Raw genomic sequence first — 24,001 nt, forward strand, 5'->3', positions numbered from 1 at the left:
TCGTCCCACATCTACTTCTTACATTGAGATCATAGGTAAAAGCCACCATGCCCAGCAACATCATTCTTTGGAAGAAAGAGGTGTATCAACTCTCCAAAATATAACAAATTAAACTTATATTCAATTCAACTAACTATTCCACAATACTTAGCAACTTGAATGTTATCTCTTCCACTTATTACAGCATGGACATTAACCCAGAATTTCTTTACTTTCTTGGCCATTCCTTAGAATTTGCACTGAAGAAAATAACTAAAGATAATCTCAGCCATCAAAATTTATTGAACAATTATCCTAAGTTGAATGGGAAATCTTAACATGAGGACACAATCACTTTTCAGTCTTGACTGTTACCCCAAAACTCTTGACTATATTACACCTGTCAAAATTAACTTGTCCTGGCACCATTATCTAATATTAAGAAAAGAGGAGAAGGCTGAAGAGGACTGCTCAGCTGTTAAAAGAGTGTGCACTGTTCTGATGAAAACCAGGTCAGTGCTCCCAACTGCTTGAGAGGATCCAAAATCCTCCTGTGGCTTCTACAGGCACTTCATTCGCATGCACATGTCAACAGGCAGACACACATATACATATCATTTAAGAATTAAGTCCTTTAAACACTTTTTCTTTCTTGGCTACATGGCAAGTTCAAGGCCTGCCTCAAAAACTGAAAAGAAATCACCAGGAAAAGAGAAAAAAAAGGGAAAAACAAACAACTAAGAACCCTACTCATTAAGTGACTATGGAGCTTTTTGTAATTCTCAAAGAAATTTTTTTCGCTTTTTTTTTTTAGTGAAGAATTTATCACCTAATTAAGGTTTTCTGCAAGATTCTCTTCCACATATTCCAAAGTTTGGTGTCCTCTTGATCAGGCTTCCTATGCTTCAACCTCACCAGAACAGATATCTGGTTCCTTATACAAACTGCAACATAACAGTGCAACATTGAATGAATTTATTTTAAATAACTGCACTTATGATTCTGCAGCAGGGACTTAGGAGGAGTAAATACACTGCAAATAAGATAAGACATAGGTCTCTGCTAAGAGAACTCAAGACTGACTAAATGAAGGAGACAACCATGGCAGAGTGAGTTGAAGAAGGTGACAATTATATCATCTGCAGAGAAATGAGCACAACTGGAGGCAACCACAGAAATATATTACACCAGTTCCAGGAAGACAAGAATTGCAGCTCTCTCTTACTTGTAGATTCTAGATATCACATAGACAGGTAAGATCACGTGTGTGTGTGTCTGTGTGTCTGTGTGTGTGTACACACGTAAACAAACCCATATAGGGAACAAGGAACTAATGAGAGGAGGGAGTGGGGAACAAGAGAAGAGTTGGTAAGTAGAGGTAGAATACCCAAAGGTACATTATATAATTGTATGTAAATGTTCCTATGAACCCAGCGCCATGCACCATAAATATATGCCAACTAAAAACTTTTTAAATGGATAAAAATAACATCATTAAACCTAAAGGACACTGAAATTTAATGCCTCTGAGTGTACACATATTTCCTCATGTACATGGCCACAAAACAGCATTAATTAAAAATGAGTAAATAGGCAAAAGGAATAAAGGTGATCTACAGGTGAGTCTGGTTTGACTCCCAGATAGGTAAACAGTTGCTATCAGCAACAGAAATTGTAAAGCTTTGCTAACCTCTGAGCTAAAAACCAGTGCATGCCCTAAGTGGCCTGCAGGTCCAAGGACACCACTTTCTCAGAGTCCTAGTGATTTTTGCTCATCTTCAAGGATGAGAAGCATGAGGAGGACATATAGGCAAGTGAGGATGGAGGTAGTCCATGAGGTAACCTAGGAGGGAGGAAGTGTTTCTTCACTGTGACTCTTCTGCTTTGACATCATTCTATCTGAAGTTTGCTTCTTAATAACACTGGCAATCTGCAGCAAATATAAAATGATTCAACACCTCAGACTCACATGAGATAAACATGTGGAAAATATATGTGTGTGTGTGTGTGTGTGTGTGTGTGTGTGTGTGTCAACACAAGGCTAAATAGTACAAATGATACTCTCAAGTTAAGATGAGGAAATAAATAGACTTCCTTTGAGGTTTATTCAAAAGTAAACTCTGACACAAAGCATTAAACATATGCACTACACAAGTAGGATTCATTAGAGCACAAGTCAAGAGAAATACAAATCTACGCTGGCTAACTGGCAAAAGCGAACTTACCGGACTAGATACAGAGGTGATTGGAAGGAAGATAAGGCAGCTATGGAGCAGCCTCAGCGTTAATGTGATGTCAAACCAGACAGATAATGTCTCCGCCTCAATCTCCTCCTTCCACTGACTGTTCAAATGCCTACATCAACATGAGCTAGGTCTGGTAGCTCTTGCTTGTAATCCCTGCATTCAGAAGGAGAATTTCTGGAAGACTGGGCTTCAGGCCTGTGACAGAGACTGTGTCTTTAAAAAACAAGGTAAAAAAAGAACCTGGATCCTGGGGCAAACTGCCTAAGTGACTCTTAGTCCTTTTACTCGCCTTGCTTTCTGTAGCAGACTCAGAGGAAATGCCCGCCGTCTAGCCTCCTACCACACTAAACATAGAAAGAGAAGTCACATGCAGAATGGTCCAAATAAAAGACAACTTTCCTTAAACTCCCAAATTTCCTTACAAATCTTTCCATCTAAACCAAAAAGAAATACTCCTCTTGCTGTTACATAAGGGAAACCACAAAAACCCCTCTGCCAGGTGGTATACTCATCAAGTCATTAGGTAAGCTACACAAGACTGCTGCTGCACTCCAGTTCAGAACAGCAACAGAAGCAGGGGCCATTCTGTATACCCCTTCTTCACGAGACCAGTTCTCTGCTTACCCCAAAACACGACACACAAGCATCACTCCGCGAATCAAGAAGGCAACAGTGCACATGTTTCCAAACATGTCCAAAGTTCTTACACAGGCTGGACAGCAGCACCACTATGAACAGCTTTGGCAACAGGACCTCTTCCTCCCCACTCAAATTCAACATCTGCAAGGCCATGGTTTCAATCCTCAGCATTGAGGGGGGCTGGGTGAAGTTAATTTAAAAATTTAAGACTCTAACCATACGAAGTATTACTTTTTATTACTTTAAATTCAAAAAATTAGTAGGAGGGCTTTCTGTTAAGACCCAACCCATGCAATTGCTTTTCAGCCATCAGTAGCCAACTCCTGAAAAGAAGAACAGTCAGTCACTGAGAGTGCAAAGATGCTCCCAGTCACTGTTATAGCAGCAACAAGAATGCAGCTGATACTGAATGGGAACGGAAGACAGCAGTTCATGGTATAAACCCAAGATTTAAAGGGAAGACTGCTCTACTCAGTGACACAGGCTAACATGCTGCAAAACAGCCATTGCCCACTTGTTCCTAATGTCACATGTATCAGCATCTGCCCCTCAAGGCAACTTCAAAAAAGATACTGGATTAACAAAGAATGGCCTCAGGGGAGGGGGAATGGTTCCACTCTGAGGTTTTAGGACAAATTTCTTGATGGAAGGGTACTTGGAAAAGGGGGTGAGTATATGGGAAAACCAATGTACAGAAGGAAATTCTCACTATTTGTCAGCTCCTACTGGAGAAATCTGATACCTTGTTACCCCTCAACAAAAGAAGGGAGGGTTTTCTGGAAAATAGCCATCTGGCTCAAAGCCAGGAAAGAACATAAGGCTCCCTTGTACTCAAGTCCAGGTCCACATCCAGTGTTTTCCAAACTCTGAGGATTCAACTCTCAACTGCAGGAAGGAAGCTAACCACAGATGACTCTGAATCTATTTTCTAAAAGATTTGTTTTTACTTTGTGTGTACAGGTATTTTGTCTGTGTATCACAAACTTGCCTGGTAGTGCTGGAGTCCAGAAGAGGGTGGCAGTTCCTCTGGAACTGGAGTGATAGACAGTTGTAATGTACCGTGTAGGTATGAGGAACCTAACCAAGGTCCTCTTAAATAACAGCTAGTGCTTACTGCTGAGCCATCCCTCTAGCTTCGTTCTATATCGAATTTTAATACCAGGTCTAGATTTAGATGTTCTAGAACCAGAAAGTAAGTGTTACTGAATGTTGCCGTGGCTTTCTGTCAAAGCTTTTGGATTCTAATACTTTATAAAAGGAAATGTATGGACATACATACATTATATTACAAATCACTATTGAAAATTCTGCATTTTCATCTTTTCTAACACCTATGAACATATCCCTCCAATAAGAGCCTAGAAACACCAGTAATTTAAAGGTTTAAAACAACGGTCTAAAACATTGAGGTTTTAACATTTTAAATCCCAATTCTTTGTGTTTGAGAAGGTGAGTGCTAATATGAATCAACAGAGCAAATTCTGTCCTGCCTACAAGTGAAGGGACAAAGATGGAGCCGAGACAAAGGTAATGGCCAACCAATGAGTGGTCCAACTTGAAATCCATCCCACAGTAAAGAGCCAATCCTTGATACTGTTAATGATATTCTGTTATGCTATAGACAAGAGCCTAACATAACTGTCCTGAGAGGCTCCAACCAGCATCTGACCAAAACAGAGACCCATAGTCAAACATTAGATGGAGCTCAGGAAGCCTTGTGGATGTTTGGGGAAGGACTGAGGGACCTGGAATGTATACTGACTCCATAAGAAGACTAACAGAGTCAGCTAACCTGGATCCTCGGAGGCTTCCAGAGACTGAACCACCAACTAACAAGCATACATGCACATAATTAGCATATATACAGCTTGGTCTTCCTGTGTGTCCCCCAACAACAGGAGCAGGGGCTGTCCCTGACTCTGTTTACCTGCCTATGGATCTTGTTCCCCTAACTGAGCTGCTGTGAATGGTGGCCTCAGTGGGAGAGGATGTGCTTAGGACTGCAATGACTTGATGTGCTAGGGTAGAATGGTACCCAGTCCACACCTTCTCTTCAGAAGAGATGGGATAATGGAAAGAGGGACCATGTGAGGAGTTGGAACTGAGAGAAGGGGAGGAAGCGGCTGGGATCCAGATGTAAAGAGAATAAATTAACCGAAGGAAAAAAAATATAAAGTAGACTAAGAACAACTATTCCAGCTGTGTGATGAAAAGCGCTCATAAGTCCCAAGGTCAGGAAGATTTCAGAGGAAAGTTAGATTGTATACCCTGGTGTTAATGACCAGGTCTTCCTTACCAGGACATTAAAACATCAACATAGGAGGAAGTAAGCCTTCCAGTGACCTTGAAAACCACAACGTAATTCTAGTTTACTGTTTCCCTGCATCTATACCTCCCCTAAAGTTTTTCTTAAAAGGAAGATTTGACTTCCTAAAGGTAGAGTCCAAGGTCAAACAGGCTATGAGAGATCATGGGCAAGATAATAAGTCTGTCATCCTACACAGAGAAACATAACATTTTAATTGAGCAGAGGGTGGCGTAAATATAAAATTGGTAAGTCATACATGCTCTCTTCCTTTGAAATCAAAGCACTATGTTGAAAACAGAATTGCAACAAAAAGTACAATGAGAGAAGGACTCATTAAGAACTAAAAATAAACTCTAATTCGCAATATGCATAAGGACTTAACAGAAAAGGAAAACAAGATGTAAAACTGCATCTGCTAGGTTAACTATGCCCTCGCGGAAATCGCCCCGCATCCCCACACAAACCCAAGTCTGTAGAAATCCGTGTGAGGGAAGGAAGCAGTGCTTTAAATGTTTTCAATGAATGTTTCAACAGAAAAGAAAACAAAGAGACAGCATTTTTTTCTTCTTCTTCTCAGTCCTGTGATCTGCTAACACTGCAGAAATGCTGGGCGTCCTTATACCCAAGCTACTGTTCTCTGTACTTCTGTATCTGAATGCCTTAGTTGATGAAATCAGAACGTTAGCAGGAGTACTTGTGATTTACATTAAAGGGATAGTCAGCTGAAGGAACAGAGCATCAATAAAAGTGCAAGCAAGTCCCTCATGACACCTTGCTAATCAACACCTTACGGCTAAATGTAACAACATGCTCAGTTTTTAGGTCAGTAATATCCCACTGCCAGTCAAGCTTTAAGTCAGACCATCACTCTAGTGTGTGTCTGTGTGCATGCATGCATGCACACACACACACACACACACACACACACACACACACCACTTCCTATACAGCAGAGCTCTAGCTTACTGAGGCTGGCTGGCATAATAGCATCAATGACCTTCCTAGATTCCTTTAACTTACTATTCCTTCTTTGTCTAATCTCCCAGTGATGATGTTCACATATAGGCTAAAAAATCAGCTTTGCATTCTTCCCAGACCATGTAAACTAAGAATTATAGATAACTGTATCTATAATTTTTTTTCCAAAACCAAATTGAAGTTCAGAGTCAAACTATTATTCCAAGAAGGTTAGAAAACAAGCAAACTGGCCAGGATGGACCAAATATAAAAAATGCAGTGTTGAGTGCGAGCACACATGGGTGCATATGTGTGTTTGGGTGCTCAAAGCACGCATGGAAGCCAGGAGATGTCTGGTGACCTCTTGCATCACATTCTCCCTGAGTCCCTTGAGAGGGACTCTCCCTGAATGTGGAGACTGCTGCTTTTTAGCTAGACTGAGTGGCCAGTACACCACCAAGATCCTGAAGTGTCTCACATAACACTACCACAGTAGAGATACGGGTGTCAACAGCCATACTCATTTTCTCACATAAGTGTTGAGGAGTCTGACTGAACACAGGTTCACATGTTTGCTCACTCAATGCCCTTACCAATTAAACCATCGCTCTAGCCTGTAAAAATGGAGTACAACTTTCAAAACTAGTGTTTAATTAAAGTGTTTAGAAAGTTTGGTAAATCTACATTACATGCATTTAACATGAGAAAAAAGAACACAGCTCAAATCCACCTTGCAAAACCTTTCCTTCAAGGATGTATAAAGAACAAAATAGGAATAGTTATTTGAAATTATAGTTATGGTCAGCCCTCAAATGAGACTGAGGTGTAGGATGCACTCTGCCTAGGAGATCACTGTATAGCTACAGCCCCAATGTATCTGTTTCTTCACAATACTTGTAAGGGCTACCAGTGCTATTCTGATTCTTAAAGCCTTCAATAGGGACCAAATTACAAAGCTGGGTATGGTGGTGTGCATCTATAATCCCAAGACTCAGAAGCCGGAAGCAGGAGAATTAGTTGAGGCTGGCCTTGGCTATACAATTAGTTCAAAACAATTATGGGCTAGTATAATATACCTTGCCTCAAAACTTAATAAAAGAAAAAATATGTACATTGTTTATGTCAAAATTTAACATTCTAAAACTTAGAAGAAAAGGTGAGGAGTAAAAAAAAAATTAAATTAAAAAAATAAGTCACTGTATACAGAACTAACAAGTCAAATGACATTCACAAATAAAATGCCAGGAAGTATTTGTTCAAGTTGACCTTTTCAGGGAAGGGTTTCCACAACAGAATGTGGCAATGGCAGCATACTGAGGTGAAAGTCAATTAGCTTAAAAGGAGCTCTGATGAAGCTGGCAAGTTCTGAAGCACAATTCAATTCTAACCTCAGTGACCAAGTATTCCTGGTTCAGAGTATTCAAAGGAAATGTTCTGGTGAGATTTTTAAAATGTCCCAGTAAATTCCGATTTCTGACAAAATCTAAGGAAATAAATTGTAATGTTATGATGGTCAAGCCAATAAGGTAATGAATGAGTGAAAACATCAAAGGCAAGCTGATTCTGTACTCCAGTATAGAGATAAATAGGTGTGCTTTAGGTGAGAAATATCCCTTACAAATTCACGTTTTACCACCTAGTTCCCAGCTGATGGCCCTGGGGAGTTTACCAAATGTTAACATGTGGAGCTCTGCATACTTTGAAAATGTATAATTTCATCCCACTTCCGGTTGGTTCTCTTGCTTCCTGCTTTCAGGTGAGAGGTGATCAGCCAGCATCCTTGTCCACATACTGTGGCAATACTGTCCTATTATGGCCTCTCCTGGAACTATCAGCCAAAATAAAGTCTTCCTTCTGGAAGTTGCTTTTGGTCATGGGATTTTCTCTTACTAATAGAAAAGTAACTAATATGGTAGATAATTCAGCTTCATATCTGAAGAGTAAATCCCACAGTATCACCCTAAAATAGTCTGCTCTTACATAGGCACTATTTAAGCTAAAGATGGACAAGAATCAACAAAGGCAAGAAGGGATCTCTGCCCGGATCCTGTTCTACCCAAAAGCAAGGCATAGATTTCCTCCAGGGTCTGTGTGTTCCTCATCCCACATCAGCTAAAGGAATGACCTCTGTCATTACAGATGGCACACCTGAGACAAGTTCACACAAACACCTTGCTAAAACAACCTTCCTCCCTTCTAGATTTTCCCCTATAGACTTTCTAAACGCTGTCCTGTAATTTACCATCCTTCAAAAGCCAAACTTTTCCTTTTAAAAATATATTCTGTTCACTCCCTTATTTAACTACTTCTTTGAATTTCACTAGTTTCCTGTATTCATACAGTAATCTAACAGGTTAGAAGATTTTTCCTCTTCCAGAGCGGCAAAGTAGTGTATCTAACTTCTTAAATATGTACATATGTATATATTATATATGTTTCAGTAATTTTGTATTGGCATTATCAACACTGACACCAAAAACTGTTCTATAAAAATACCTACTTTAGGGGATGAAGAGATGGTTCAGCAGTTAACAGTGCTTACTGCTCTTGCAAAAAACCCAGAGATTCAGTTCTTAGAATCCATATCAGATGACTCATGATGGCCTATAACTCCAGCCCCAGGGAGTCCAATGTCCTCTGGCTTTTGCAAGTTCCTCCATGCACATGGTTGCATATAAATTCATGTAGGCATACATATACACATGAGTTTGAAAACAGTATTTCAAACTACCTAGCATAGGGCTGGAGAGATGTGTCTGTGGGCAAGAGGACTTCTTCAAGATTTAGATTTGAGTTCAAATTTTCTAGCATCCATGTTAAAAGCTTGGCATGGCCAAACAACTTTAAGCAACAGGGATAGGCAGATCCTGAGAGCTCCCTGTTTAGCCCACCAAGGCTGATGGACAGTTTGCAGTTTAATGAGACCCAATCTCAAGGCAACAATGTGGAGATCCATTTGGATGCCCTGCTCTGAGCTTCATACATATTCAAGAGCACACACATACCCATACACTCACATGCATATACCATACTCCCCCCAACACACATACATACACGCACACACAAACCGTTTGAGTAACACAACAAAAATGAGTCTGGAATAAATTCAAAAGCCTTCCTCAAACCTTTGTGACAAATCTTTGTAATGTTAATCTCTCGTAATGGTTAACTATATAACCTTTGGAAAGGAAGAAGATACATCAAAAATGATATTGTCTAATGATATACTGATAAAATCCAGAAGTTTCTGTGGTTTGAGATGTTTCAAATTTTCATAGTAGGTCCATAAATCTGATGCAAATTTTATTTTATGTTAATTTAGCTCTAAAATCTAAAACTAAATTATTCAGGATAGATAAACACCCACAAAGTGCTTATCCTGGGCTTCAGATCTGGAAATGCACACAGCCTTGCCTCTAACCTTATGATTAAACAACACAGAGGCTCAGAATGGGTGTTTTTGAAGTTCCTGCCCACCCACACGCCTGGCCACCCTGCTGTTGCTAACTACTTGTCTCAGAATTCTTGATCACTTGACACTCTATCCACTCCAAATAATAACTGACATACAGCACTGTATTTTCAAATTAACATTCATCAAAACAGCCTTTGTCCGCCATGACTGAAAGCAAACAAATGCTATTAAATTCGAAGGTATGTATTAGACTAATAAAAAAATACCACTATCCATTTCAATCCTGATGCATTAAAAAACGAGAGAGAATTACTTAAAAAAGGAGGGAGAATCTGTATAAAATGTTTGAAAAATCACAGTGTTCTGGTAGAGTAAACAAGGATAAAAACCAGCTCTAAAGTTCTCAGGAAGCTAAGAATGAATTTGGCTACACCGCCCTAAAGGGAGGAAACAACCTCTATTACCATTCAATTATACCTAACAAGGGTGATCAACACCTGCAAAGTCTGGTCCCTGGAGTTTTTGTTTGTTTACTTTGCATCGGTCTTTCTTTTTTGTCTATTGGAAAACTTTTAACTGGATGCAAATAAAGTCAGCACAGAAGGTGCCCTCATAGGATGTCAATGAGTAAGAGAGAGGCACCACACCAAGATATACAAGCGGCCCCCATTAGCTGAGGCCCAAATGTAACTCTGAGCCTTTCCTTTTCCAAGAAAGGAAACATGATTATGACAGAACTATCCTGATTTGGAAAGTAAATTACATAAGGGATACTCATGGGGGCAGGTAGTCAGTAAAGAGAGTGCCCCAAGATTCGAATTGTAAAACCTGTAGTCCTAGATGCTAAGAATGAACTCATCAGAGACCAGTGGTCATGAAGGGACCCATTAAGCTTAAGCTAGTCACAAATGAGTTACCTCAATTTCAGCGCCTTACTCAGCCCCTCCAATACCAAGCAAATGGAAGACCTAGGAACCCCTCTTGCTGTCTTCCTGATGAACTAAAGAAAATTCCACAGGCTCCTATAGTGTTCTGAGACTCCCTCAGGATTCCTAGTCAGGAAGTCTGAAGGAGACCTAGTGCCTTGTGCTTGCTAGAATGCACTGGCATTTACTAGAATGCCTGGGCACACAGTTCAAGAGACTCCCATTTTTCCTCAACTGCTGAGGCCTCACAATCAGCTGTGGAGATCTTTGGCTTCAGATTTCCAAAGCATCCAGAATCTAAGGCTGGATGGATGGTTGGTTTTGTTCTCTTTCTTAGGCAAATTTGTTACCAGATATGAGAAACACTCAAGTACACAACCACAGATCCAACTGTGAGATAAATGTGGGTGTTCTTATCTAGGTGGTATAACCTTCAGTCTTGACCTCAAAACTCATCCATTCCCTTTCCAAATAACACCCTCTCCACAAGATGGCCCATTAATAGCTCTGTAAAAGTTCTACTCAAGCTAATTATCTATTAGTTTATTCTGCGGTTAAATCCAAAGCAAGTTCTTACCACCAAGAACTGGCAAGAGAAAATGCCCAGGCAAAGAATGAGAAGATTAGAACCTTGGCCGCTGTTCTAGTCCTGGGCTTCTTAACTTACACTTCCTAGTACCATGCTCGTCATACAAGTGCAAACATCACCTCTGACCAAACCACAGTCACAAGAACTTCAGACTAAACTGTTTGGTAAGTGCTTAAATAATTGTTGAGGGCTTTTGTAGCTTTTAAAGCCTTTACGAGTGCCATATACTTCTAATCCCCAGCTCTTGGAAAGATGAACCAGAAAAATGGCCAGTTTCAGAACAGTGTGGACTACATAGCAGAAAACTATCTCAAAGAAAATGAATGGGAAAACCATCCAGTGTGACTATGCCAGTCACTGTGGGATTTCCTGGACTTGCTACTGGCTCTCTGGACAGTTTTCCTTATATTCTCAGTGACTATTTTAGAAAAACTCCAAGTGGAAATTAAAAACTGAAATGTAAAAAATGATGTCTGTCTGAAAGTATTTACTTTATCCCATACTAAAATATTTTGGGTCCAATGCTTTTATTTTATTATTATTTGGGCTGGGAGGGATGAGTTTGAGACAGGGATTCTCTATGTAGACCTGGCTGTCTTAGAACTTTCTCTGTGTAGAACAGGCTGCTGTCCAAACTCAGGAGATTTGACTGCCTCTACCTATGAGTGCTGGAATTAAAGGAGTGAGCCACCACACCCAACTCCAATCTTCAGGTTTTATTACTTAAGGGTTTCAGGTTTCACACAATGCATTTTCCTAATATTCACCCCACTAACTACTCTTGATTTACCCAACCCTGTATCCAATAATTTTCTTCAAAACCCTTCAAGATGAGTATGTATGGCCCAAAATATTCTTGAATGTGTGGTCTTCCACTGGAGTACAGTCAACTTACCAGGGGCTACACTCTTAAAAGAAAACTGACCCTTATTTTCTCATCAGCTAACAATTGCAAATCACTCCATGGTTAGAGGCAGGATTGTGTGCCCACCTCCCTTTGCCATGCTGAATTTGATCTAGTTTGGGCTTGCACTGGTTTCAGGCACCGCTGTGAGTTAATATCCCTTCCTGATATTTTAATAGAAATTATACAATCACGAACTATAACTGCAAGGATAGGGAAGCAAAGGACATCAAGAATCACTTCCATTTCAGCATCTAACTGTGTCTGAGGTAAGCCACATGTTTACATTAGCACTTCTTACTACACTGAGCCAAAGAACCCATAGATATAAAGACTCAGAACTCAGACTTACCCCATTATGCCTCATAACAGTCCTGGAAAGTGTTTATGAAAAAATAAGATCATTCCAGTTGATATCTACCCAGGGATAAGATATGGAAAATCTCCTACAATGATTTCTGTGGCAAATGTCTAATATGAAAGATGGATAAGCTTTTTAATATTTTCACTTATCACTCCCAGTTTCATAAAAAGAAAAGTGATTTTTTTTTTTTTACACACTAGTCAAGCATCTTCATCCTATATTGGTAGGGTTGCCACAGAACAATTGAACAAGAAATCACAGAAACTGATGTTACAGCCTGCATGTCATTTACCACACTTTGTTACTTATTTCAAAAGCCTAAAAATAATACACAAGCAAAAATTGTTGTTGTACTAAAAACGTAAAGATAAAATCCAGTAGAGAGGACAGAATTGTTTTCTACCTTGCCCAACTTTTCAAAAGCTCTTTATTAAATTCATATACTGGCAGTCCTATGTTTGTCAAGGAAACCTAAAAAGAGCCAGGAATACATCTCAGTGATAGAACCTCACCTATAGCACATATGAAGAGTTTGGTTCAATTGCCATTCTGCACCCCTCAAAACACACATACATGCAAACACACAGGCGCATGCACAAGCACATGACTAAAGAAAAATTGGATCCATCTGAGTGTGAGTTCTCAACAACTGAAGAATTCTCCTGACAAGATAACGAACACAGAAGCAACATATAGGATTATTCACTATGTCTTGGAGGAAATGTGTTTCCTTTTAATCTGATGTGATAAGTAAGCTGTCTGTGGTCTTCAGTCTGTAGCGTCAGGGAACAGAACAATGAGGCTCAAGCATAGACACTGGCTCCAGGAACTTAGAGATCTTGAAAAAACGAGACTCCGAGCTTCAATTACAGAGCTGCTCAGTTTATCACCTGGATGGAAGTCCTAAATGCCCCCCACTATGATCTCTGTCCTTAATGTCAATTAACCAGAAATGAAGCCAGGAACTAGCTTGTTCATGGTCACATGACCAGTTTACAAATCAAATGCCTGGCCTGACCCTTCATACCACTTTTAAGGAAACTTTAGTCATTTCAAAACTTAGTATGATTTGCTTGTTTATAAACTGTGTAAAGGGGTTATATGCACCACCAAAGTTGACATGAAAGACCTAAGGGGGGTCTATCTACACTTAATGCCATATGGTTTTAGCATTTTAAAACAATTCCAGTAGGAATCATTAACTCTTATTCCAAGAACATGCTCCTTAAATAGATTTGGGCTTAAATAAGAACATACTCAGATTTTTTTAAAAAGGGACACTAAAATTATTTTTTAACTACCTATTACTCAAATTCAGCAAATGGAGAATTACTTAGGCCCAACTTTCCATCTTTTCTTCTTTATTTTTACAGTAAAAAGGATGATCATATTCTATACCTTCTTGTTAAGAAACAGAATACAAACTCCCATTATTCTCTAATTCTACCATTGCAATTATTTATAACTAGAAACATATTAACCAGTACTTTATCATACCTACTATAAGCAGAAGGATCAAAGTGACTTGATGGGAGAATTTTATTGTAAGTTACCCCTTCCCCTTTCTAAAACAAAATATTCTCTTTATAGTTCACTATTGAAATGTTCAGTTATGCAAGCTCAGGGGTACTGACAAAACAAAGTGTAAACTGAAAGTCACTGTCACACACACATTTTTCAATAAGCAGCATCCTTCATCTCAGAATAAATTCAGTGTTCAGTTAAAATACATCTAGCTCACACTTGCAATCTCAGCATTCAGTAAGCAATATGGGACTGTCAAGAATTCAAAACCAGCCTGACTACATCATGAGCTGCAGGCCAACCTGCAGTACAGAGTGAGATCCAGTCTTTAGACAACAGTAAAAATAAATAAATTAATTAATTAAAAATCAGATACAGCTTTCCCAAAACATTTCCTCATATCCTGACCCATGGTCCTTTAAATGTCAACCATCTACATAAAATTGCATACCTGTTATTTTGTCTCTTACAAGCTTACAGGACTCTATCTCACCAATGCTCCCAAAAAGACTCTTTAGTTCTTCCTGTGTCATGTTCTGAGGAAGGTAGTTGACTATTAGGTTGGTCTTGCTGTCCTCCGTGTTCCCGGAGTCAACTGGTGAGGAGCAGTTGTTGTTTACAGTGGTTGGACCATTGGCTGTGTTATTGCAAGTTGGCCCATTAGACAGTTGTGTTTCCATGGCAGCAATTACCTGCTAAAAACAGAGAAAATAAGAAATGTCAGAATTCATATTTCACAACCTATTAGAGATTCCACCCAAGAGTTAAACACGTGTCACTAAACACAAGTCATTCTGCTGAGATTACAATTAAGCTTCAACAAAAAGCGCAACACCTACACTAATTGTATTTCATATTAAGCTATTCAACATAAGGCTACAATTATATTTCCACATACATATTCCATACATGCACATAAGCACAATTTAAATGTTGAAACATTTTCTAGAATCATATCCTGAGTATAGTCATATACCCTCAACTCACCTGTAGTATCCACAGAGGAAGTGATTTAATACCAAAGGGCACAGAACTGTGTCCTGACTAAAAATTATTCTAGAAAACAAAAATGCTTAACATGCTGCCAAAACAAACAAGCAAACAAACAAAAGTGCTATAGTAATTCTGAAGAGAATTCTTCAGTTCACAAGAGTCAATTACCTAAGACTGACAGGCATCCGGTAACAAAATCAAGGAGCTTTGAGCAAAAGTACTTACAAAAATAAAAATTTGTCAACATGTACTGTTTTGGTTACATACTGAAATGTTTTTGATTAACATTATTTTGTACCACTATTATTGGTAAGAAATTAAAAAAAATAGATGTTATATGTTCAGAAGTGAAAGGGTAAGTTAACTTGGGAGTAAATATATGAATATTCTGTCTACGTTTGTAGACTCTATTTAACCATCTTGTCAATTTGGCAGCTGATGACCACCAACAAATATCTGATCCACAGCACCAAAACAGCATCCACAAACAATTCAGGATAATATTTTGCCTTGACTCTAATTTTAAGAACACAAGACCAAAAAATGCATATCCAGTTCACAAAAACAACAATATAAACACACAACTTCTGCAAACAGGCCAGCCCAAGGCTATAGAAAACACAAGGAGCAAGGTGTCCATAAACCAAAAAAAAAAGATGAACAGCAGAGTTGGGGAAAATTGCCTCAAACAGTTCCAACTACTCTAAAAATCATTTATTATACAATTTTGGATGTAGTTTTCTAAAAGTAATTTGATGGGCTTTGAACAAAAGAGTTATGAACCACAGCCCCACACTCTCCAAAAGTGTTTTCCAATAACTGTCCAACTTTGGACAGCCAAGACTATGGGGGAATCCAAAAATCAAAGCATCAGTGAAAAGATTACACTCTGTCTCATCGAATATACCTCTCAGCTCCCCAAAGAACTGCTCAAACCTGACAACTCAGAAGGATGGCATGCTAGCTTTAGGAGGCTTTAATGCAGGAAAGGCAAAGAATTTGATAAAAGAAAAAAGCAAGGTAGAGGGGGAAAGGGGCTGATTATAGGTGAATGGGGAAAACGTCTTTTAAAAAGCAAACTGCCTACAAAAAAATGAAAGTGTACATCTGTGGATACAAAATCTCAATTGCCAGGAGAAGTTTACCTAAGAAAGCAGCACCAGACGGACTGGCCAACAGACCATATCCAGACTGGTGAGGGACAAGAATCAGCATAATGGAGATAAAAAGGAACTCAAGCCAGAGTAGTGAGGAAATAACCAACCTGTAACCTTTCAACAGTTTCATTTCTTTTCCAAAGAAATGAACTCCCCCCACCACCCCAAGATTTAAACTGCTTTTCTTGGGTAAGTATTCTCAGTGAATACTTAAAGAATAATAAATAAATATTTGGACTTCTGTATGAAAAAATCAAAATATATTATAATTGACATTATTTGAAAATGAGAAGGGAGGCTTCAGATTTTCTGGTAAAAGTCTGTCTGTTCCAGTTTGAGGGTTGGTTGTGAATTACTCTTCTCACACAAAACTTTCATAGGGCTACCTCTACTCATCAACTGTAAAAACCATGTACTACGAGAGAAAGAGGCCAAGGCCCATTAAAGTAAACTCATCATTCAAAAGCAAGGGTATGTACACAAAGTACAAGAAGCCCAAATGTGAGGTTCGGTCTAGAGCTCATTGGGATGGCATGTGAAATATAAATGTTCACTGACTGAAATTAGCAGGGTGTAGTAAGGACAGCAAACACTCTCACTTAATTGCACATTTATTTCCATGTTCAGGTGGCAAGAATGAGCTCCTAAGCCAACATTCAAGTGAACAGCTGCAGTAGGCTGTGTGCACTGAAAAAAAAAAAAATCGCAGCATCTTTTAGCTATAGGACCATCTGCTCTGAATAAAATGATACTAATGTGCTATATTTTCCAAATAATGCATATTCCATTGACAGGCTCAACACAACTGTTCACAGAATGCACAGTCTTTCAACAGTTACTGGGCAAATAGTTTTCAGCCAGATTTACAATTTCAAATTTTTTTTTAGAATCAGGAATTGTAAATAACTTCAAAATGTAGTAACCAAAAAAATACATAGTAAACAGAATGTAAAGAATTACGGTAACTTAGTATTCAGACCATACCAAAACTTTTGTTTTCGTTTTTGTTTTTTAAAAAAGCTTGTCACTCTTTTGAGTCTGCACTAAAATCCTAATTTCAATTATTTCAGTTACATAGAACAGCACGGTTCTGATCTATATATACCACCACCGTTAAAATTGCAATGTGCTTTTAATACTTATTGATGGCCATACCACAGTACATAAGAACATTAGTATGCCAAATTAAAGGTTCAAGTGTTTGGTATGGCCTCGGCACTTCTGCAACATGCTAAAAAAAGTAGCCTACAGAATTTAAGAAAAATCCCACAGACCCCGGTCCAAGGCTCTGCTGCCCACGAACCGCTTCTAAGCAGAGAAGCCACATCACACAGTCTGACTGCCATGTTAGTTTGGAGTTGCCGTCTGCAATATGGACACAAAAAGTACCATACGTTAGAGTAGAGCAAGGTAATGCAACATGTCAGCTTGCACAAATTTACAGTGATTGTCTTCATATTCCCAGCACGTCCATGCAGTGGGGCTTAATTGAATTTGAGGCAATTCCAATCTAATCTTTCCAAATTTATTTTAACATGTAGTTTTCTTGCATAAATGTTAAGTATTTGTAATTAAAGCCTGATTTTAAAATGGTACTACCTACTTGTCTTGGTATCTATCTTTAAAAACTACCTTAAATTCCATTTCAAAAATAATAAAAAAGTAAATAAATGAAATGAAAATACTACATGCAGTCCTCTCATGGATGTGGTAGAAGGGAGGAAATGTGAATGAAATTTTAGTGAGAAAAGCAGTCAAGCGATTCATAAAGTGATTGCTTTGCATAAAAGCACTCTCTCTCCTAAATATCAAAGGGACATTAAGCGAAGCTGTATTTGCCCACACTGTTACATTATACTACAAATGATCCCTAATCCTGGGACTTCAAATTAAAAGGGAACCAAGTCCCCCGAGGTTATTCTGCCACTACAGTCACACTAGTCTCTACCAAGTTTCACCCAGAACTGTTCACATATACTAAGAGGCAGTAAACCAATATCTTCCTATTGAAATAATTAGACTAATAAATAGGATTTTTTTTTTGGAGTAATGACTGTATAGGAAGTCAGCTTTGTCCCTGAATGAAATCAAGTGAATATTTTTATAATATGTAAATTGTGAATCCACCATACTTTAAAATTAGTCCTGCCAGGAGGCCTTGAATAGCATTAACTGGGCCATTTATCCCTTATTTAGCTTACCTGAAAACTAAACGGAGCTCTGATAGTGGCCCAAAAGCCAAAGTTTACTTTTTAGCTATATACCCATATGCTTAAAATGACAAACATGGCACTAGGAAAACCCAGGCTCAGAAATAGATAATGAACAAGGGCTGAAAAAACTATCTCCTTACATTTTAGTAACTGCAAGTTTCAGCTTCAGAGTTAAAAGCCTGACTGTACATAATTCACATGAAATGTGAACACAGAGTGGACTCTGGCATCTATGAACGGATTTGAAGGCTTCTCAGTGGATGCATGCAAATGCCTTGCTCTTTTTCCTTTCTCCCACCGTAGGCAGAGACTTTAGTCTAACCCTGCTGTCTTCATCGAACAGTTCATTGAACAGTTACATTTAACCTGAGATAAGAGTAACATGCTTTATTTATAGCCATGAAATAGTTTGACAAGAGACCAACTTTCCTGAAGCAGGACAACCACACCCAACAGGTTAAACCAAGCCAAAATATATGTCCAGAATACATTCAGGAGTTAATATCCAAATATTACCTAAAACCATGGTTAAAATGATTTAATGGCCTCATCCCCTATATTCCATAGGAGAGAGACACTAATGAGCTCATCTACTGACACCCTCCTTTGCAAGCCCCAGAGATGTGAACAGCTTCTACTGAAGCGACTAAGCTGGGAGGGCCACTGATGGAAAATGATTCCACTGCACTTTTACATTCTCAGCAGCCAGACAGTCTCTCCGCTTGAGGCAGACACACACCTTTATGGGAAGTTATAAATAAGTTGCTCACATGGCCCTTACCTTTATGCTGGCCAACAATTCAGTTACTAAAAATGTAAAGCTACTTCCCCTTCACTTAAGGACAGGTGATTCTGCTCCACTCAATCTACCACAGACAACCCGGCTGTGCGCTATTTATAGACTCTACTGGCTCTGAGGCTCTTTGGAAAGGAAAAAAAAAAGCTGTATTTCAGTGAAACAGAGCCATTAATTTTAAGGCTTAAAAAAATGTTTCATATATGTTCACCTCTTAATTTAGACATCAATTGTGCCAATTCAGACTGCTTTTTATCCTGTTATTCTCAGCACAATAATTTATGAAAAGGCACTTTCATAGATCAATCTAGAATATTCTATACTTGCGTTGAGCTGCTGGAGATAATGGTGAGGAACAGTTTGATGGGAGCATGGATCTCACAGGGCAAGGTAGCTTTTTTTTTCGAGGTTGTATAATTTAGCTACAACAGGCACTAAAGCTTTCCATGTTTGATTTTTTTCTTCCCTTCTTTTTTCTTTCAATTATGTGTACTTCTTGTGAACATTACTCTGTACTTCTGCATCTACTTGTTCTTACACTGGTGGAATTCTGAAATCAAAACTAGCACTTTGTTTCTCATAGCTGGCAACAGTAAAAATATGAGAAGTTAAACTGGCCCAGGAGTTTCCCAACTACATATAAAAACATGAAAAGTTTCCATTTCTTAATCTACATAGTTAAAAAACAAAACAACAGCAGAAACATTCTGTAAACTAAGATAATCTTTGCTATTTTAAAACCTCTTCCAGACAGCCACCATGTAAGACAGACTCTAGTCACTTTTAAAATATCTTGAGAATTCTCGTGTTAAGTTCACCTGGTGTTATGACTGAGCTAGGAGAATAGATTCCAAAGCTTAAATACCATCAGATACAGACATCAGATCTGTACAAGTCAGAGTTATAACAGTGAGCTGAGATGATCATTCCAAAACTCCTAGTGAGGCTGGTTCAGTCTGCCCTAACATTCCACTCCTCCACTCCTCATACCAGTTCCCAGGCTGGCAATCTGGCTCAGTGGTACCACACTGATCTATCCTGAGTGAAGCCTAGGAGTGTGAAAACTACCACTGCATTAAGGGGGTGGGGAATTAAGTAAAACTGATATAGGCTCTCAGACTTATAGCCTCTCCAATGGTCCTGCCTCATCTGAAGCCACATTCACTTTTCTAGGGAGCTTTTCTTAAACCATCAACAGCCACCTGCTACCTATCAGATTAAACACTAGGTACACTACAAACACTGAGTGCCCTGCATCCTTTTACTATTTCCAGCCTTGGCATCTAAACCCTCTTTGTCCCTCAGACAAGCCCAGTACCTTACTGTCTTGCTTTGCTGATGGTCTCCCTCTGAGAGATGTGTACCGGGAAGATCAAGAGCAGTTTCTTCCAAGGTTAGGGAGTAAAAGGGTGAACCACACCGTCTTTAATATATGTAAACTCAACATTTTGTTTTTCTGCGCAGCCTCAAGTATTTCACAATAAACATAACAATGAAAGAATATTTTCCATTTTGGGAGCATTCCACCAGTTGCACTCACTCCCTGAAATCCACATTGCTATTACACAGCTTAGCAAAGGAAACCATTTATCTCTGAAGTGAACAGGTGTGCGATTTCTACCTCAGGAACAGTTTGCCAACTATAAAAACTCAAAAGTCAAAACAAATCCTGAAACATGGCACAGGTAAGTCCCAGACCTCTGTCCAGTACAGTTATGAAGATAGACCATGTGGGATTTAGAGATCACTTAGCAAAATGGTCAAAAGCCAAGAGAACAGAAAGCCAAGCCAACAGAAAATAAATTTTGATACAAAGGAATTCAGAAATCCATTATACTTAAGTTACAGGTCTTAAATGGTTTGAATTTGATACTGGCTAGGAAGGCTAGGCAAATATAAATGATGTCTCTACAAAAGAATCCTAGCTAAAGGCAAGGACCAGCATCTCTCTCAGACTAAAAGACCCAGTTTGGATACAATGACTCCACACTCTTTGGGGCTAGGATACACTCATCTCCAGGTGTATACCACCAGGGCAGAACCCTTGTAATGACTTCCTCTAAACACCAAGTTGAAGTTACAAGGTGGAAGGAAGAACCTATCTCTGAAGTTTAAAAAGTAAAGATGAGAGGAATGGGATCCTGACCTTCTTCCTTTAGTGAACTCCCGCTAAGAAACTGGAATATAAAGTAGGCAGGGGCATAGGTTATGAGAGCAGAGTAAGCAGCCTGAAGACAGATGAAATCACATGTCTGTGAGGTCACCACTGCTGCAGGTAATACTTTATTGTTCCCACTGAAATCATTACAATGACAGCTTCATGAAACATTTCTGGATTTTTTGAAGTAAACAAGATAATACTCAACCAAGCTTTGAAATCAGAGATAACCCATGAGCTAGGAGGATGAACAGTTGGTGTGTTCTCTTTAAAACTCTTTGCTTCATAAGTCCTACACAATAATTGGTCTTTAAGCTTCATATAAACCCCTAGATCATAAAACTCCTGTCAAGTCAACCTTATATCACTTTATCTCACCAGCTCCTTAAACTCTTCAACCTCAGACTCAGATAGTTGTCCTTGAGGTTAACATGAGACCAACCTGCTGCAGGAATAAATACCACATGAAACTTTCTTTAGCAGCTAGTATTATCTACTGGCCCATTACAGCTTCTACACACAATTCAAGTCTCTTTTGATGCCAGTTTGTATGTAGGTCTGGAGTTTCAGAGTTGGCAGGATTAAAGGCTATGAGCTTTGTGGGTGAAGGTGAATGCAGGGCCCCAAATTCATCCCTTTGTTCTGCACTTATTACAGCCAATCATGTTAGTCAGTTGGAAAATAAATTAAATTAAATTAAAAAGACTTCCCATCCTGCTCATCCATTCAATAGACACCTGCATGTGCCTCCTAGGGTCTATGGGAAGCTTTAGGTGACAAGGGGAACTGACTCCAAGAAGAAACTACCAGGGTGCACTCATGCAATAGAAGATATATAAAGCAGAGCCAGAAGAACACATATAAAGAAAGCATGTTTTGAAATGAAGGGAAATGTAGAGCAGAGGAAGTAGCAATGAGAATTGAGATTAATGATGGTAGTTTCAATTAATAAACAGCAGATGTCATTGAGAAGATAACCTTTGAGCCAGCATTATTGCAAACAGAAGTAAGCTGGTTAGTGTGTGGAGAGAATAGAGTCCATCCAAGATGTCTACATCCCATTCAACTGTAGCCTGTAAATCTGTCATATTACACAAGGGGAATTAGGATTGCTAATAAACAGAGCTCATAAACATTAGATTGTCCTACATCATCCAGGAGAACGCAGAAAAGTATCCATGATTCCTGTACATCAAAGAAGGGAATGGGAAAGTCACCCTCTCCAGAAGTCACAGCACCATAAGGGCTTCAGTCAGCCTCTAACAGGTAAAGCAGATGAGCAAACCTTTCCTCCTCAAGCCTCCACAGGGAACTTCATCTTGGCTGACTAAGACCTACTCTGAATGGACTTCTGACCTATAGTCAGAAAGTAACATGTACTGTGTTTAAAAAAATAAAGCTGCTACTTGCTCTGTTACAGCAATTTGGAATGTAAGAGAAAACAATTGTAGACCCCACTGGACTACCAAGACAAATATTCCAGGCAGGTCCAAGTTAAGCTGCTATGTACAGCAATGAGGAGCTACATGATGAAGAGAGTGAGTGAGAGGCCAGTCAAAGAGGTGATGAAGCCGGATCACATCAGGCCTTGAAGGTCATCTGAAGAAAAGAAACTACAAAAGGGTTTCAATATAAAGAGTTCTATGTGGCTCCTGAGTGGGAGGACCAGCAGGGCTCAGTAAATCTGGAAGAAGTTAGCCCAGGCAAGTTAGTAATCACAATAACCCAGGCACATAAGTATGAGAGACTCTGACCAAAGTGCTGTCAGGGGGAAACCATCAGATTGAGAATATACTCCAGAGAAAGCATATAGCTCAATGGCTACACTTTGTAGCATCAAACTGCTTAAATCCACTATCAAAAAACAAAACAAACAAACAAACAAAAAAAAACTTGGTTTTCTTTCCAACTGCTTGTATCCGAACAAAATCACCAAAATATGTACTTTTTGCTAGGGACTAAGAATACAAGATGAATAAACAAAGGAAAGGTTTCCACACAGAGAGCTGGACCTTAAAGAGAAGGAAAAGTCTCGGGAAACCTTGCATAAAAATCAAATACCTTGGGTATTAAATCAAGCTATTCTCTGCAAGAATTTATAGTGCATTCTTCAAAAAACAATTCAGTATTCATTCATTTAGTAGCAAATGTAAAACTCAACCATCATTTACTTTTACAGGCTTAGCTAAAGTCAGGCAACATGGTTTCACATGCCTGCAATCCCAGCCCTCATGTATGGGTTAGCATAAGGACCAGGATGAGTTCAAAAGCAGCCTGAGCTACTTCTTGGGACCTGGTCTTAAAGTACTACCACCCCCTGCCCTGACATGATGATACAAGCATTTAATCCTAGTACTGGGGGTAGGGGGCAGAAGCAGGCAGATTTCTGTGAGCTTGAGGCCAGTCTGGTCTACAGAGATAGTTCTAGGACAATAAAGACTACACAGAGTAACCCTGTCTCAAAATAACAAAGGAACAAACGAATGAATGTGTGTGCCACCACTCCCAAGAAAGTTGTTTTGTATTAAGAATCCATTTAAGTCACTCAAGAACAAGAAAAAAATCTGTTTTCCCCAAAAAGTTTTAAAATTACAGACACCATTTAATAAATGTGAAGTGAGAGTACACTTTCCTTCACAGGGCCATTTGTCCTACTGTAAAATAGTGAAATGGGCCTGTGGGTTGACTACGTCTTGGTATTACATGGAATATACTAAACTATTAACTTCCAATGATGAATCAGTGGGCCTAATTAATTTCCAAGGCTTTATTTGACTGCAGAACCTAAAAGGGAACAGAGTATAGTGAGAATCAAGTCAATTTCACCTTCTGT

At 39.0% G+C, this 24,001-nt stretch overlaps 1 protein-coding gene across 20 annotated transcripts in view; it reads right to left on the bottom strand.

Annotated features, from left to right (window-relative positions):
• Elavl2 (ELAV like RNA binding protein 2) overlaps positions 1 to 24,001 on the bottom strand; it is a 149,543-nt gene that overhangs the window by 44,359 nt on the left and 81,183 nt on the right. For 9 of the 20 annotated variants that reach the window (XM_031377841.1, XM_031377838.1, XM_031377840.1 and 6 more), the window contains 2 exons: positions 17,276 to 17,366; positions 14,303 to 14,546 (listed from right to left, as the gene is read on the bottom strand). In XM_031377841.1, the coding sequence (XP_031233701.1) occupies positions 14,303 to 14,546; positions 17,276 to 17,347 (316 nt within the window). In that variant the 5' untranslated portion in view covers positions 17,348 to 17,366. The remainder of the gene's footprint in view (positions 1 to 14,302; positions 14,547 to 17,275; positions 17,367 to 24,001) is intronic. The other 11 variants (XM_031377847.1, XM_031377849.1, XM_031377848.1 and 8 more) reach the window with 3 other exon arrangements.

This window comes from Mastomys coucha, unplaced genomic scaffold, assembly GCF_008632895.1.
Source record: "Mastomys coucha isolate ucsf_1 unplaced genomic scaffold, UCSF_Mcou_1 pScaffold18, whole genome shotgun sequence".
In the NCBI taxonomy this organism is placed as follows: Eukaryota; Metazoa; Chordata; class Mammalia; order Rodentia; family Muridae; genus Mastomys; species Mastomys coucha.